A 12,515-nucleotide genomic window follows, 5' to 3' on the forward strand; every position below is an offset into this window, starting at 1 on the left:
AGCCCCCAGCTGCTGGGATGGAGGCCCATCCATGGGAGCCAGGACTCCTGGGTTATATTCCAAGCCCTGGCACTGAGTTCCTCTGTGCCCTTGAGTAGGTCACTGCCCCTCTCCATGCCTCAGTTTCCCCACCTCTCCAATGAGGGTGGTGACACTGCCCCACCTTCAGGAAGGGCTTTGAGATCTCTGGATGAAAAGCCCTGCTCCGTGCCAGGTGCTGGCCTCTACAGAGGAGGAAGCTGTGGCAGAAGGGTCAGGGACTGGCCCAGGTCAGACAGGGAGTTTGGCTCTCCCAGAGCTACTCCCTGTCCTGATGCAGTGGAGTCAGTGCTGGGAGCACAGGAAATCGGGGCCGCCAATGCTCCTAGTCTCAGCGGGACTCTGGTGATACTTGGTGTTTTTCTTAAAGCCCCAGCTCCAGGAGTCACGTGGTTTGGGATTAAAGTAAGAGTCACTTTCCAGCCCTTCTGACTGCAGAGAGGCCCATGGGCATGAAGCAGGAGGCAGAGGAAAGGACCCAACAGTTACGATATTATTTTTTGCGATGTCATGATTTTCTGTGGCCTGACTCATGATTTCTGAACGTCTGGGGCTGGCGGGGCCACCTGGATTTGTCTCTAGGAGGATCTGAGCCCAAGGAATCTGGAGCCAACTGGCTGCGTGTCCTGGGCAGGGCACCCATCACCGCAGTATCCAGACTCTCTTCTCATGGAGGGGGTGTGTGAGAGAGAGAGAGAGAGAGAAAGGAGAAATACTCCTCAAACAAAGCTACAATTTGTAGAAAAACTCGGGCAAACGGGGCAAAGTGCCAACTTCATGCTGGAAGGCTGGGCCGGCCGCCAGCCGTTTCTGTTCCCACCTCCAACCCCCCTCCCAATTTCCTTTATTTTTAATTTAAAAAAAAAAAACCAACAAAAATAAAAGGACTAAAGCTCTGACAGGGGCAATTGCGTCAAGCAACAGAAGAGATTGCAAAAACGTGTACTCAACTTCATGGGATGTGACAGCCAATGGGGGCCGAGCCGCTCTCGGGAGACAGCTGTTAAAAGGGGCTGAGCGGATGAGCAGCCAGAGAAACTCAGCAGAGAGAGAGAGAGAGAGAGCGAGAGAAAGAAAGAAAGTCTAATCTCAAATTTGCAGGGATTGGCAGAGAGGGCTGTGAACTGGGAGCCAGTTTCTAGAGGGAATAACTTGACCTCTTCCCGGTGGGAACTTTTTCTGCTATTTCTTTGCAAAAAGGAGAAGAAAAACCTTCTCTATTTTTTTTCTCAACCAAGATTTGAAAACTAGAGCCAGCCTCGTCCTGCTGGGACTCTACAAAGTCCCCCAGGATCTGGCCCGCCCTGCAGTTTGCTGAAGGAATATTCCGGGGAAGGTCTGGGACTTGAAACAAAAGAGCTGAGAAGACGTTTTATAAACTATTTGAAGAGCCAGCCAGCCAGCGCGCGCCTCCTCTGGCTCCGGGTCAGCATCTGCCGCGAACCTCCCCGAGCGCACAGCCCGCTTGCCAATGGCTGGCTCGTCTAGGAGCCGCTGTTAGGCGCTGCCCTGTGCCAGGTGCTGCTGAGAGCGGTTGACAGAGCGGATCTCCAGAGCACGAGCCCCGGGTCCTTGTTGTTAATTACAGCTGCTGTTGCTAGTTAAGGGAAAGTCCCAGGGCCTCCCCACGGCAGTGTAACATCACAGAGCTTTTGTGATCGTATTTTGTTCCCCATCTACCCTTGTGCCCCCATGGGAAGCCCACTCTGTGCGACGCTGACGCTTCTCATTGCTGCCGGCTGCCACCTCGTGCTGGCATCGGGGGAGCGAGCCGGTGCTGGTGGCTACAGGGAGGAAATCGTGTTTCCGGAGCGCCTGGCGGGCAAGTCTGGGGAGGGGCTGGGCGGCAGCCCCAGCCAGTGGCTTCTCTACCGCATCCGCACCTTGGGGGAAGATCTGGTCCTGGACCTGGAGTGGGACCCCAGCTTCCTGGCGGAGGGGCTGACCGTACAGTACCTGGGCAGGAGAGGGCAGCCAGCCGCGGTCGATGGGACGACCGAGCCAGGGAACTACTACACCGGCACGGTGAACTCTGACCCAGACTCCGTCGCGGCGGTGAACTATGACGGGGTGTCGCTACTGGGGGTGCTGCAGTACCACGGTGCCGAGTACCACGTGCAGCCCCTGGATGGGGGGGCGCCTAATGCCGTAGATGGAGCCGGTGCCCACGTGCTCAGGAAGAAGATACCCGAGAAAGCCAATGGCACCATGTGTAGTGTGGGTGCCCAGGCTCTGGGCACGGCTCCAGCCAGCGGAAGGGAGCCCCGCGCCGCAGCAGCGTCCTCGAGGAGAGCAAAGGTAGGGGCGGCTGCTGGCACCATCCACAAGGGGCAGGGCAGTGTCCTCACTGGCCCGCCTCCCCTGGCCATGCGCCCCAGACGAGGCTTCCTCCCGGGCCTGTGGCTTTTGGCCTGGTGACCTAGTCCTGTTCCTGCTGCAGTGGGAATCCTGGAATGGGGCAATCCCAGCTAGCGTCCCGTCCTTGCCGGGGGGGTGGGGGGAGGGATCCCACCTAGCTTCCCGTCCTTGCCGGGGGGGGTGGGGGTGGGATCCTGGCTAGCTTCCCGTCCTTGCCTGGGGGGCGGGCGGGGGGGATCCCAGCTAGCTTCCTGTCTTTGCCCGGGGGGCAGGGGGAGATCCCGGCTAGCTTCTCGTCCTTGCCTGGGTGTGGGGGGATCCCAGCTAGTTTCCCATTCCTGCCCGGGGGTGGGGGATCCCGGCTAGTTTCCCGTTTCTGCGTGGGAGGGAGGGGGGATCCCGGCTAGCTTCCCGTCCCTTCCCGGGGGTGGGGGATCCTGGCTAGTTTCCCGTTTCTGTGTGGGAGGGAGGGGGGATCCCAGCTATCTTCCCGTCCCTTCCCGGGGGTGGGAGATCCCGGCTAGTTTCCCGTCCCAGGCTGGCAGGGGGATCCTGGCTAGGGTTGCCAGCTTTGGTTGGACATATTCCTGGAGGTCTCATCACATGATATAATCTCTAATTAATGATTAATCTTTAATTCTTGGAGACTCCAGGACAATTCTGGAGGGTTGGCACCTGTAAGATTCCCAGCTAGTTTCCTGTCTCTAGGGGGAGGGGGGATCCCAGCTATTTGCCATTCCTGTAGCACGGCCAGGCTGTTGTGGGAAGCCCTGTCCCCTCCTTGAGCCAGCCACCTCCCCTCCAACTCTCTTTGGGTCATTTGTTTGTTTCTACCTTGGCCATTTGCCTCCCAACCCAGCTGGGAGGGGTGGCTCGCTGCCATGGAAACAACTGTTCCCCTCCCCCCCCATCCCTACTGCTGGAGCTGCCCCGGGGACAGGTGGGTTGGCACAGGCTCCCAGCTGCCCCTCGCCCATCACCTGGCGCCAGAGGAGCTGAAAACTCCAGCATTTTCTGTCCCTGCTGAGGCCCCCTGGGCCAGAGCTCCGAGTTCACGTTCAGTCTCTGGTTGGGGCTGACTGAGGAGCAGGGGCTGGAGTCAGGATGCCTGGGCTCTGTTCCCAGCTCTGGGAGAGAAGTGGGGTCTAGTGGTCAGAGCAGGGGGGAGGTGGGGGGATTGGGTGCTATTCCCAACTCTGCACAGACATTATGACCCCAGGTGAGTCCCTTTTCTGTTCCGTGCCTCAGTTTCTCCCTTTATAAAATGGGGCAGGCTGAGACAGTGACTGGTCTTAGCCCCCCAGCCCCTCTCACAACACCTGCCACAGAATGAACCAGGTCCACCCCATCTCTGACCATCTCCCTCCCCACAGCGGTTCGCCTCGGTGCCGCGCTACGTGGAGACGCTGGTGGTGGCGGACGAGCACATGGCCCAGTTCCACGGCGCTGGGCTCAACCGCTACCTGCTGACCGTCATGGCCGCTACCGCCAAGTTCTTCCGCCACGCGAGCCTGCGGAACCCGGTGACGCTGGTGGTGACGCGGCTGGTGGTGCTGGGGCCCGGCGAGGACGGGCTGCAGGTCACGGCCAACGCTGCCCAGATGCTGCGCAACTTCTGCCAGTGGCAAAAGGGACTCAACAAGCCGGACGACGCGGATTCAGAGCATTTCGACACGGCCATCTTCTTTACCCGGCAGGTACGGTGCCCCCCGGGACAGCCTCTCCCCAGTGCAGCCCCCCCAGTGCAGCGCCTCTCCCAGACTCTCCTCGTCTCCAGCCATGGGGGTTCTGGGGGGCCCAAATCACATCAGCAATGGCCAGTGCCAGCAGCGGCCCTCGGGGTGAGAGGCTCAGATGGGGCAGGGGGCCCATGGAGGGACTGCTTGGCCAATCCAGCACTAGCCCTGAGTACCCCGAATTGGCTCACAGCTGGGGGAGGTGGGGCTGGCCCCACTGGCGTGAGAGAGCAGTGTGCCTCAGGCCCAGGGGCTGGGACCGCACGGCAGGCTCCCCGTCCCAGCGCCCCACATGCCCCAGCATCTTCTTTCTCCCGCAGAACCTGTGCGGCATCTCCACCTGCGACACGCTGGGCATGGCGGACGTGGGCACTGTCTGCGACCCCAGCCGCAGCTGCTCCATCGTGGAGGATGACGGGCTGCAGTCGGCCTTCACCGCGGCCCATGAACTCGGTAAGTGCTGCCGGCCGGGGGCAGAGCAGGGCCGGGCATCACGAGGCAGCGAGAGCCCAGAGCCCTGCCAGGCACAGAATCAGAGTCCAGCATGGCCAGGCTCAACTGCTCCATCTCCACTTCCACGCCCCCATCTCTCCCCACTGCACACCGACCTCCCCGCTCCATCTCCCTCTCCCCTGCACAGCACGTGGGATCAGAGTCCCAGTATCACCAGGCTTAGCTGCTTGATTCCACTGCAGAGCCCCCGCTGCCCAGTGCCCCCCCCAGCCCAGGGCTCCCCTCTCATGCCCTCCCCATGGCAGTCCCCACAGGCCAGGTCCCTATGCCACACACTGACCCCGTTTTATCTCCCCCTTCCCAGGCCACGTGTTCAACATGCTCCATGACAACGCCAAGGCCTGTGAGGACCTGAACTCCAGCGGCACCCGGCACATGATGGCTCCGGTGATGTCCTACGTGGACCCCGACCAGCTGTGGTCACCCTGCAGCGCCCGGTTCATCACAGATTTCTTGGACAACGGCCATGGTAAGGACCCCTCTGGGATCCCGGAGCCATGACAGGGCTGGCCAGAGCCAGGCACAGCGTGGGCAAGGACTGGGCAAGTTTCTCCAAAGCAGCTCTGTCGGTGTCCCTGAATCCTGACCTGCAGCCCCGTGCCGTCCCAGCCCTGCACTCCCCCTATGAGTCTACAGTTCAGCCCCCCTCGCCTGTCAGACCCTTGGCCGGCCCATGCCAGCAGGGATCATGGTTTGTGGGGCAAACAACTGAGCATTAGGAACAGGGCTGAGACCCGCCCCCATCACCCTGGGCCCAGCAGCCCTCGGCCAGCCCCTGCCAGTCAGGCTGGAGCTGAGCCAGCCCCTGGGGTACCAGGGTCCCTGTCCTGGCCCAAGGAGGGGACATCTCTGCCCAGGCAGAATTTGCTGCCCATGCTGGTGTGGGGATGATCCCCCTGCCCCGATTAGTGTTCCTGTCTCAGCTGCCCCCTCGCCGAGCACCCCGAGCTAGCTCTGCCCCAGCCTGTCTGTGTCTGTGATGCCCAGGCCCCTCACGTGCCAACCCGCTCCCTCCCCACAGGTCACTGCCTCCTGGACAAGCCTCATGAGCCCCTGCGCCTGCCGGCCCCCTTCCCGGGCAGCAACTATGACGCAGACCGGCAGTGTCAGCTGACCTTTGGGCCGGACTCCCGCCACTGCCCCAACCTGCACCCACCCTGCTCCTCCCTGTGGTGCACGGGCAAGATCAACGGGCACTTCATGTGCCAGACCAAGCACTTCCCTTGGGCAGACGGCACCGCCTGCGGACAGGGCAAGGCTTGCATGAATGGACGCTGCATCAGCAAAGTGGAGATGAAGGCCTTCAACGTGAGTGTCCTGCTACCCCAGGGCCAGCTCCAGGGTTTTGGCTGCCCCAAGCAGTCAAAACAAAACAAAAAAGCCGCGATCGCGATCTGCAGCGGCAATTCGGCGGGCGGTCCTTCACTCCCAAGCGGGGTCCTTCACTCCCCTCTCCGGAGCGGCCGCCCCAAGCACCTGCTTGAGAAGCTGGTGCCTGGAGCCGGCCCTGTGCTACCCACGGGCTCTGGGCACCTGCAAGACGGGGCAGGGGGAAAAGCACTTGCCTTCCTCTGCGGGGGCGGAACAGGGCACAGGGGAGCCAGGAGAGGGGTGAGGGCGGGGCTCAGGGACTGGCAGAGTGTGGAGGGAATGGGGCAGGTGGGGGGTGGCTGGGGACTGGGAGGGATGGAGACCCCCGTCTATGCTTCCCAGCTGCAGAACGGCGCTGGGTGCCTGGGCCCAGGGCGCCCCCTGGCAGCCATGTGGCTCTGACCCCCGCCATCCCCGTTTCTAACCCTGCTCTGTGTCTCCCTGCAGACTCCCACCCCCGGTGGTTGGGGGCCCTGGGGCCCGTGGGGCGAGTGCTCGCGGAGCTGCGGCGGGGGCGTGCAGTTCTCCACCCGCGAGTGCAACAAGCCCGTCCCACGCAACGGCGGCAAATACTGTGAGGGCAAGCGCACCCAGTACCGCTCCTGCAGCACCCGGGAGTGCCCGGACGGCACGGGTGAGTGAGGGCAGCAGTGGGGGCAGCATTTCCCCTCCCCCCACCAAGGAGCCAGGAGCCACTGGCCAGCTAGAGCACAGACCCTCCTTGAGGGCAGGCTGGGTCCAGCCAGCACCATCCTGGGAGCTCGGAGGCCCCTGCACTCCTGGCTGTGCACTGAGCGACTCCCCTTCCTGAGCCAGAGCTGCAGCTGCTGCGGGGGTGACAAAGGGGGAACCCCTTGGGAAGGGCCCGTGGGCTGAGCTGGCCCCAGCTGGACACGGGGGCGGGTCTGGGGCAGGGAAAGGGTCAGGCAGGGCAGTCTGTGCAAGGCTCTGAGAGCATGTCCCAGAAGCCAGCACAGGGAGGGGGGAGTCCCCAGGAGCCAGGGCCCAGCACGGCCCCACACTGACCCAGCACCCGCCCCCCCGTGTCTCGTTCCAGCCCTCACCTTCCGGGAGCAGCAATGCGCCGTCTACAATCACCGCTCAGACCTGTTCAAGGGCTTCCCCGCGCCCATGGACTGGGTGCCCCGCTACAGCGGAGTGGCCGAGAAGGACCAGTGCAAGCTGACGTGCCAGTCGCGGGCCCTGGGCTACTACTACGTGCTGGAACCAAGGGTGAGTGAGGGCTCCCCAGACCCTGCAATGCAGCCATCTGTGGGGACGGGGTGTGGAGGGAGGTTGTAGAGCTGAGCCGTGGTGGGAGAGGACTGGCCCAGGCCTCACTGACTTTGTGCCCATCTCCAGGTTGCGGATGGGACGCCCTGCTCCCCCGACAGCACCTCGGTCTGCGTGCAGGGGCGCTGCGTCCACGCCGGCTGCGACCGCGTCATCGGCTCCAAGAAGAAGTTTGACAAGTGCATGGTGTGCGGGGGAGATGGGTCCCGCTGCTCCAAGACCTACGGCTCCTTCGCCAAGCCCCGGTGAGTCCCCACCCCACCTCGCAGGCTGGCCCCAGGGCAGGGCCTGGGCATGGGGCAGTGTGCACACAGCAGGCAGGGGGCGAGCGTCACAGCAGCGGCTCCAGGACCGGAATGCCAGGGCCCCCACGCTCAGCTCATTACCAGCTTATGGTAACGAGGCGCTAATAGCGAGAGCCCTAGCAGGGACAGGGTCTCCACCCCCAGCTCTGGGCTCCTCAATCCTGACCCGCAGCCCCCCAGCTCTGGGCTCCTCAATCCCAGCCTGCAGCCTCCCAATCCTCTCCCCTCCTGGAGCAGTGGCGGTGCACAGGGCTGGGCGGTTTGAGACGCAGGCATGAGGGGGAGCTATGCCAAACTCTCCTAGTGCTGGAGCGGGCGCCGGAGCCCACGTCTCCAGGGCTCTGCTCGGGGCCAGCCCCCAAGTCCCTCCCTTTGCTTTCCCTCCAAGCGTCCTGATGCCTGTATCTCTGCCTTTCAGCTACGGTTACAATGATGTGGTCACCATCCCAGCTGGGGCCACCCACATCCTGATCCGCCAGAGCAGCAGCTCTGCCACGGCCAGCGATGGCATCTACCTGGCGCTGCGGAGGCAGGACGGCACCTACGCCCTGAACGGGAACTATGTCCTGGTGCCCTCGGAGCTGGACGTCAGCCTGGCGGGCAGCGTGACACTGCGCTACAGCGGGGCCACCAAGGCCACGGAGATCATCACAGGCCGCGGGCCACTCCACGAGCCGCTCACCCTGCAGGCACTGGTGGTGAGTGACCACAAAGCCCCCCGGCTCAAATACACCTTCTTCGAGCCCAAGCAGCAGAAGCGGACGACAGAGCAGTGGCTGAAGCAGAAGGCCCAGATCCTGGAGATCCTGAGGAACCGGCGCGGCCGCAAGGAACCCCCCCGGCATTAGCCGTTTAGCGCATGGCTGGAGTGGCAGCACCCGGTGCAGCTTCCCCTGGTACCAGGGACCCATGGGCTGGAGCCCGTCCCAAAGACAGAATCAGATGCTGGAGCCCCCAGCTCAGGCTACCCCTGGGGGCTCCCCCTGCCAGGCCAGGGCTCCGTGGAACAGAGCTCTGCGTCTGGCCGTTTGAAGGGGACTCTGCACTGGGAGCCACTGTGGCGTTCCTGTTTGGCAGGGACACTTGCGTGTGCCAGGTCTCTATTTATTCGGGTATTTATTCGTGGCCGGGGCCATGGGCACTGGCCATGGTACATCACTCAGCACCTTCCTTCGGCCTGGCTGAGCCTCGGCAAACTCGCCCCACGTGCCGCCAGGCGCGAGCCACGAAGCACATTTTGAATCAGCTTCTACCTCAGTCCCCCGGCAATCCCCACTAGAGCTGGGTCTCACAGGGTTCATTAGCACGCTGGGCAGCAGAGGACTGCCTGGTCCCGGGGGCTGGGAGGGGCAGGCAGGATGCGTCCCCCTTCGCTGCAGAGAGGAATACGAGGGCTGAGTTAGAGCCCTCTGGGGCTGTGGGCCAGGCCTTGCTGTGTGTGATCCAAGCACTGTCTGGTCTTGGTGCTGCGCTGGCATCGTGGCAGCCTGGCAGTGCCCAGGAGCAAAGAGCCAGCCTCCCCCAGCCCATTTGGTCAGCGACTGCCCACGCAGCAGAGGAGGGACTGCGGGTAATAATTTAAGGTCTATTTAAAGCAAAGGGCCGGTGCCCGGGCAAGTCCCTGCTGGCACGGCTGCTGCTGGTTTGCACCAGTTGCATTTTTCTATTAATTATTGTCATTATTTTTTTGTAATAAAAACCTGCCAAATTATTTATAGACCACGCTCGAGTGACGCCTGGTTATTGGGCCCGCGGGAGCCACGCTCCGCCCTGTCACGCCGCGCTCGGCAGCAATAGCGCCCAGCACGCTGGAGCAGGACCGGAGCTGGGACCTCCCACAGCCCGGGCCCCTGCCCACCTCTACAACACCCCCTGCTGGGACAGGCCGGAGCTGCGTAGCTGGGCGCGTCCCCATCCTCACTGCTGTCCAGTGTCAGGCCAGCCCCTTTGCCGCAGGTGCCTGTCCCCAGAGCCCAGGAGGGTGATGTGGCTGGAGAAGGCCCAGCATGATACCCGTTGTCCTGGCCTGTCATTGGCTCCTGCCAGCGGCCCAGCACCGGAGGGGCAAGCGCTAAGCCCCGGGAAGCTGAGGAGGCTGTGGCTGCTCCTGGCCCTCTGGGAGGTCAGCGCTCCCGCCCCAGGACAGGCTGTGGTGGGGCAGTGAAGTGCCCAGGGCAGCGCCAGCTCGGGTGGGAGGGGGACGGACACACACACCCCCCCACTCCCTGCGCTCCTGTCCCAGCGAGGCGCCCAGCGCTGGAGGCCCGGTGGGGGACGGAGCAGACCAGACCCCGCTCAGCCAGTTTGCTGTCGCCATGGGCTGCCCACGCTGGGCCTGGGTGTCGGCTGCTGGCTCTTCCTCAGCTTCCCGCAGCCAATCAAGCTGGCAGAGCCTCCTTCCACCCCAGCCAGGAGGGCTCCAGTGCCCGGGGGCAGAGGGGGCCTCCGCGGGCCGTTTCCCCCTGGGATCCAGCAGGCAGCTGAACAACTACTGCTCCTGGAGAGCTCAGCTCACCGCTCCCGCTCAGCTAACGCCCTGGGCAGGGGGTCGGGGCTCTGCTGGGGCTGACAAACCGCCCCCTCCAGCTGTGTCCTCACCCAGCCCCGCTCCCTGGGAGCCGCGCTATGGGATCGAGCCCCTCACCCTGTCGGACGGAGACAGGGGCTCTGGCTGCTGCCAGGAGTCCGGCCCAGGGGGCTGCATGGCGGTGGGGGTGGAAGCTGCAGGAACTTCCCCGCCACGGCTCTCCCTGCCAGACCCGCTTTGACCCCAGCCTTTGATGACTGTGGGAGCGATGCCAGCCCCTCCCCCGCGCCCAAGGGGCTCGCTCTGTGCCAGCTGCCAGGCCCACGCGACTCCCGTTACTGCTCCCCCCACGGGCCCGAGGGCAGCTGGGAATCGAATCCCCCCTTCTCCGCAGTGCAGCTCCACGGGGCACGACCCAGGCTGAACTGGCCTTGCCCAGACATCCGGCTCCACGCAGGCCCAGCACTCTTGGGCACTCACGTCCTGCCCCACCGGGCACCAGGCTCCCCCTGCACCAGGCCCTGGCAGGGCCGATGTTCCATTGTGCAGCCAGGCTGTGCCCCTAGAGGCTCCCACACTGGTACCATGCAGCCCCAGCCCAAAGCCGCCATGCCAGGGCTAGGGCCTGCAATAGTTGGGCATGCAAACCCAGCACGTGCCGGGCCTCGGCAAAGAGCAGATCGTGTGTGTATGGCCCGGCCCTGGGGCTGCAGGCCAACAAGAGCCCTGGGGATGGGACAAGATCTACTAGCCCAGGGCTGGGGTCCTGGCTCCCAGGACTGATCCTGGGCCAGAGGGCTAAGCCCTGCCAGGACCCCTCCACAGCTGCTCTGCTCCCACCCCCCATCCTCTTTATGACCAGCATGTGGGCGCTCAGGGGAAAGCTGCAGGAGAGGAGGGCTTGTCTAGCGCCCCCTCTCCCCCCGCCCAGTGCCAAGGGGCACACACTGAAGCTCAGGGGGCCGGCCCAGCAGGATTGGGCCCACAGGGCAGCTCGCCCATTCATGGCCAGGACAAGACCCAACACTGGGCACTGGAGGGAGCCTGGGGGCAGCGGGCAGGAGTGGTTCTTCCTGCTGAGGCCGGGCACTGCCCTCCCTGGGGAGGGGGAAGCAGGCGTGGGCAGTTTCCTGGATTGCTGGGCACATGTGGCGCTGGCTCCTGCTGTCTGCACCGAGCTGGGGCTGACATGGGAGCTGCAGGGCTGGCAGGTAGCCCATCCCGAACATCACCCCTCCGCTCTCCCCTTTGCCAGCACTACAGGCAGTGGGGGGCAGGGTGTATCTCCTGTGGGCCACACTGGATTTAGAGGGAGCCCAGCACCACCACACATGCACCTGGGCGGGGTCTCAGCCCCCATCCGAGTCCCCTGTGGGGGTCAGCAGAGGGGGGCAATGCTGCGATAGGGGCACAGGCCCTTTTGGGACACACTCCCATGGACAGCAGCAAACAGCCTGCTTTCCCCCTGGAAGGATACAGCTCTGGTCAGTGCCACCTGGGGATCCCAGCCGGGGCACAGCTCACCTGCCCCAGGTGACCCCAGGCTTCTGCTGCCAGCTCAGCCACCCGCGCTAAGTGCCCTGGGGAGGTCCCTGCACCCCTCAGAGATGTGGTGGGTGAGGGGGGGGGTTCCCAGCCCAGCCCTGGCCCCACAGTACAGGCACAGGCCAGGTCCCCAGCTGGACCCTTTGCCAGGTGCGAGAAGGAAAGCAGGGGTGCTAGAGGCATTGATTACAGCCTCTCCCCCCCAAAGCTAGGCACACACAGGGCCAGGGTCCTCGAAGCACAGCCCCAGGGAGCACAGGCTGCTGGGGCAGAATCCCAGGCACACAGGGAGATGTGCTGCCATCCTCCCGCCCCTGTACATGGCATCACAGCCAGCGCCTGGCAGGGGGTTATCTGGGTGGGGCCTGAGGGCTCCCAAGGGCTGACCACTGCAGCTGGCATATCGGAGTGATCAACACACCCAGCAGAGGGAATGAAGAGGCCAGGTTCAGGGACGTACAGCACCGAGCACATGGGCAGCCCTGGCAGGGCAAGGCACCAGGGGGCACGGCCGAGTTCCAGGGATGTACAGCACTGAGCACATAGACAGCCCAGGCAGGAAGAGGCACAAGGGGGCAGGGCTGAGTTCCAGGGATATACAGCACCGAGCACACGGGCAGCCCAGGCAGAACGAGGTACCAGGGGGCAGTACCGAGCACATGGACAGCCCAGGCAGGGCTGAATTTAGGGACATACAGCACCAAGCACACGGACAGCCCAGGCAGGGTGAGGCACCAGGGGGCAGGGCTGAGTTCCAGGGATGTACAGCACCGAGCACACAGGCAGCCCATTGCCAGTCACTACACAAGGCAGACAGAGTCACAGCCA

At 63.8% G+C, this 12,515-nt stretch overlaps 1 protein-coding gene across 1 annotated transcript; it reads left to right on the forward strand.

The window, feature by feature from the left end:
- Window positions 1–1,126: 1,126 nt before the first annotated feature.
- Window positions 1,127–9,332, forward strand: ADAMTS4 (ADAM metallopeptidase with thrombospondin type 1 motif 4). Its single transcript, XM_054010315.1, has 9 exons — window positions 1,127–2,337; window positions 3,771–4,094; window positions 4,454–4,586; window positions 4,951–5,115; window positions 5,668–5,954; window positions 6,465–6,651; window positions 7,075–7,250; window positions 7,380–7,555; window positions 8,034–9,332. Exons 1-9 carry the CDS (start codon window positions 1,732–1,734, stop codon window positions 8,461–8,463), a joined length of 2,484 nt encoding a protein of 827 aa, XP_053866290.1. The 5' UTR covers window positions 1,127–1,731; the 3' UTR covers window positions 8,464–9,332.
- The last annotated feature ends 3,183 nt before the right edge of the window (window positions 9,333–12,515 follow it).

The sequence above is a fragment of the Malaclemys terrapin genome, chromosome 21 (assembly GCF_027887155.1).
Source record: "Malaclemys terrapin pileata isolate rMalTer1 chromosome 21, rMalTer1.hap1, whole genome shotgun sequence".
Taxonomy (NCBI): Eukaryota; Metazoa; Chordata; order Testudines; family Emydidae; genus Malaclemys; species Malaclemys terrapin.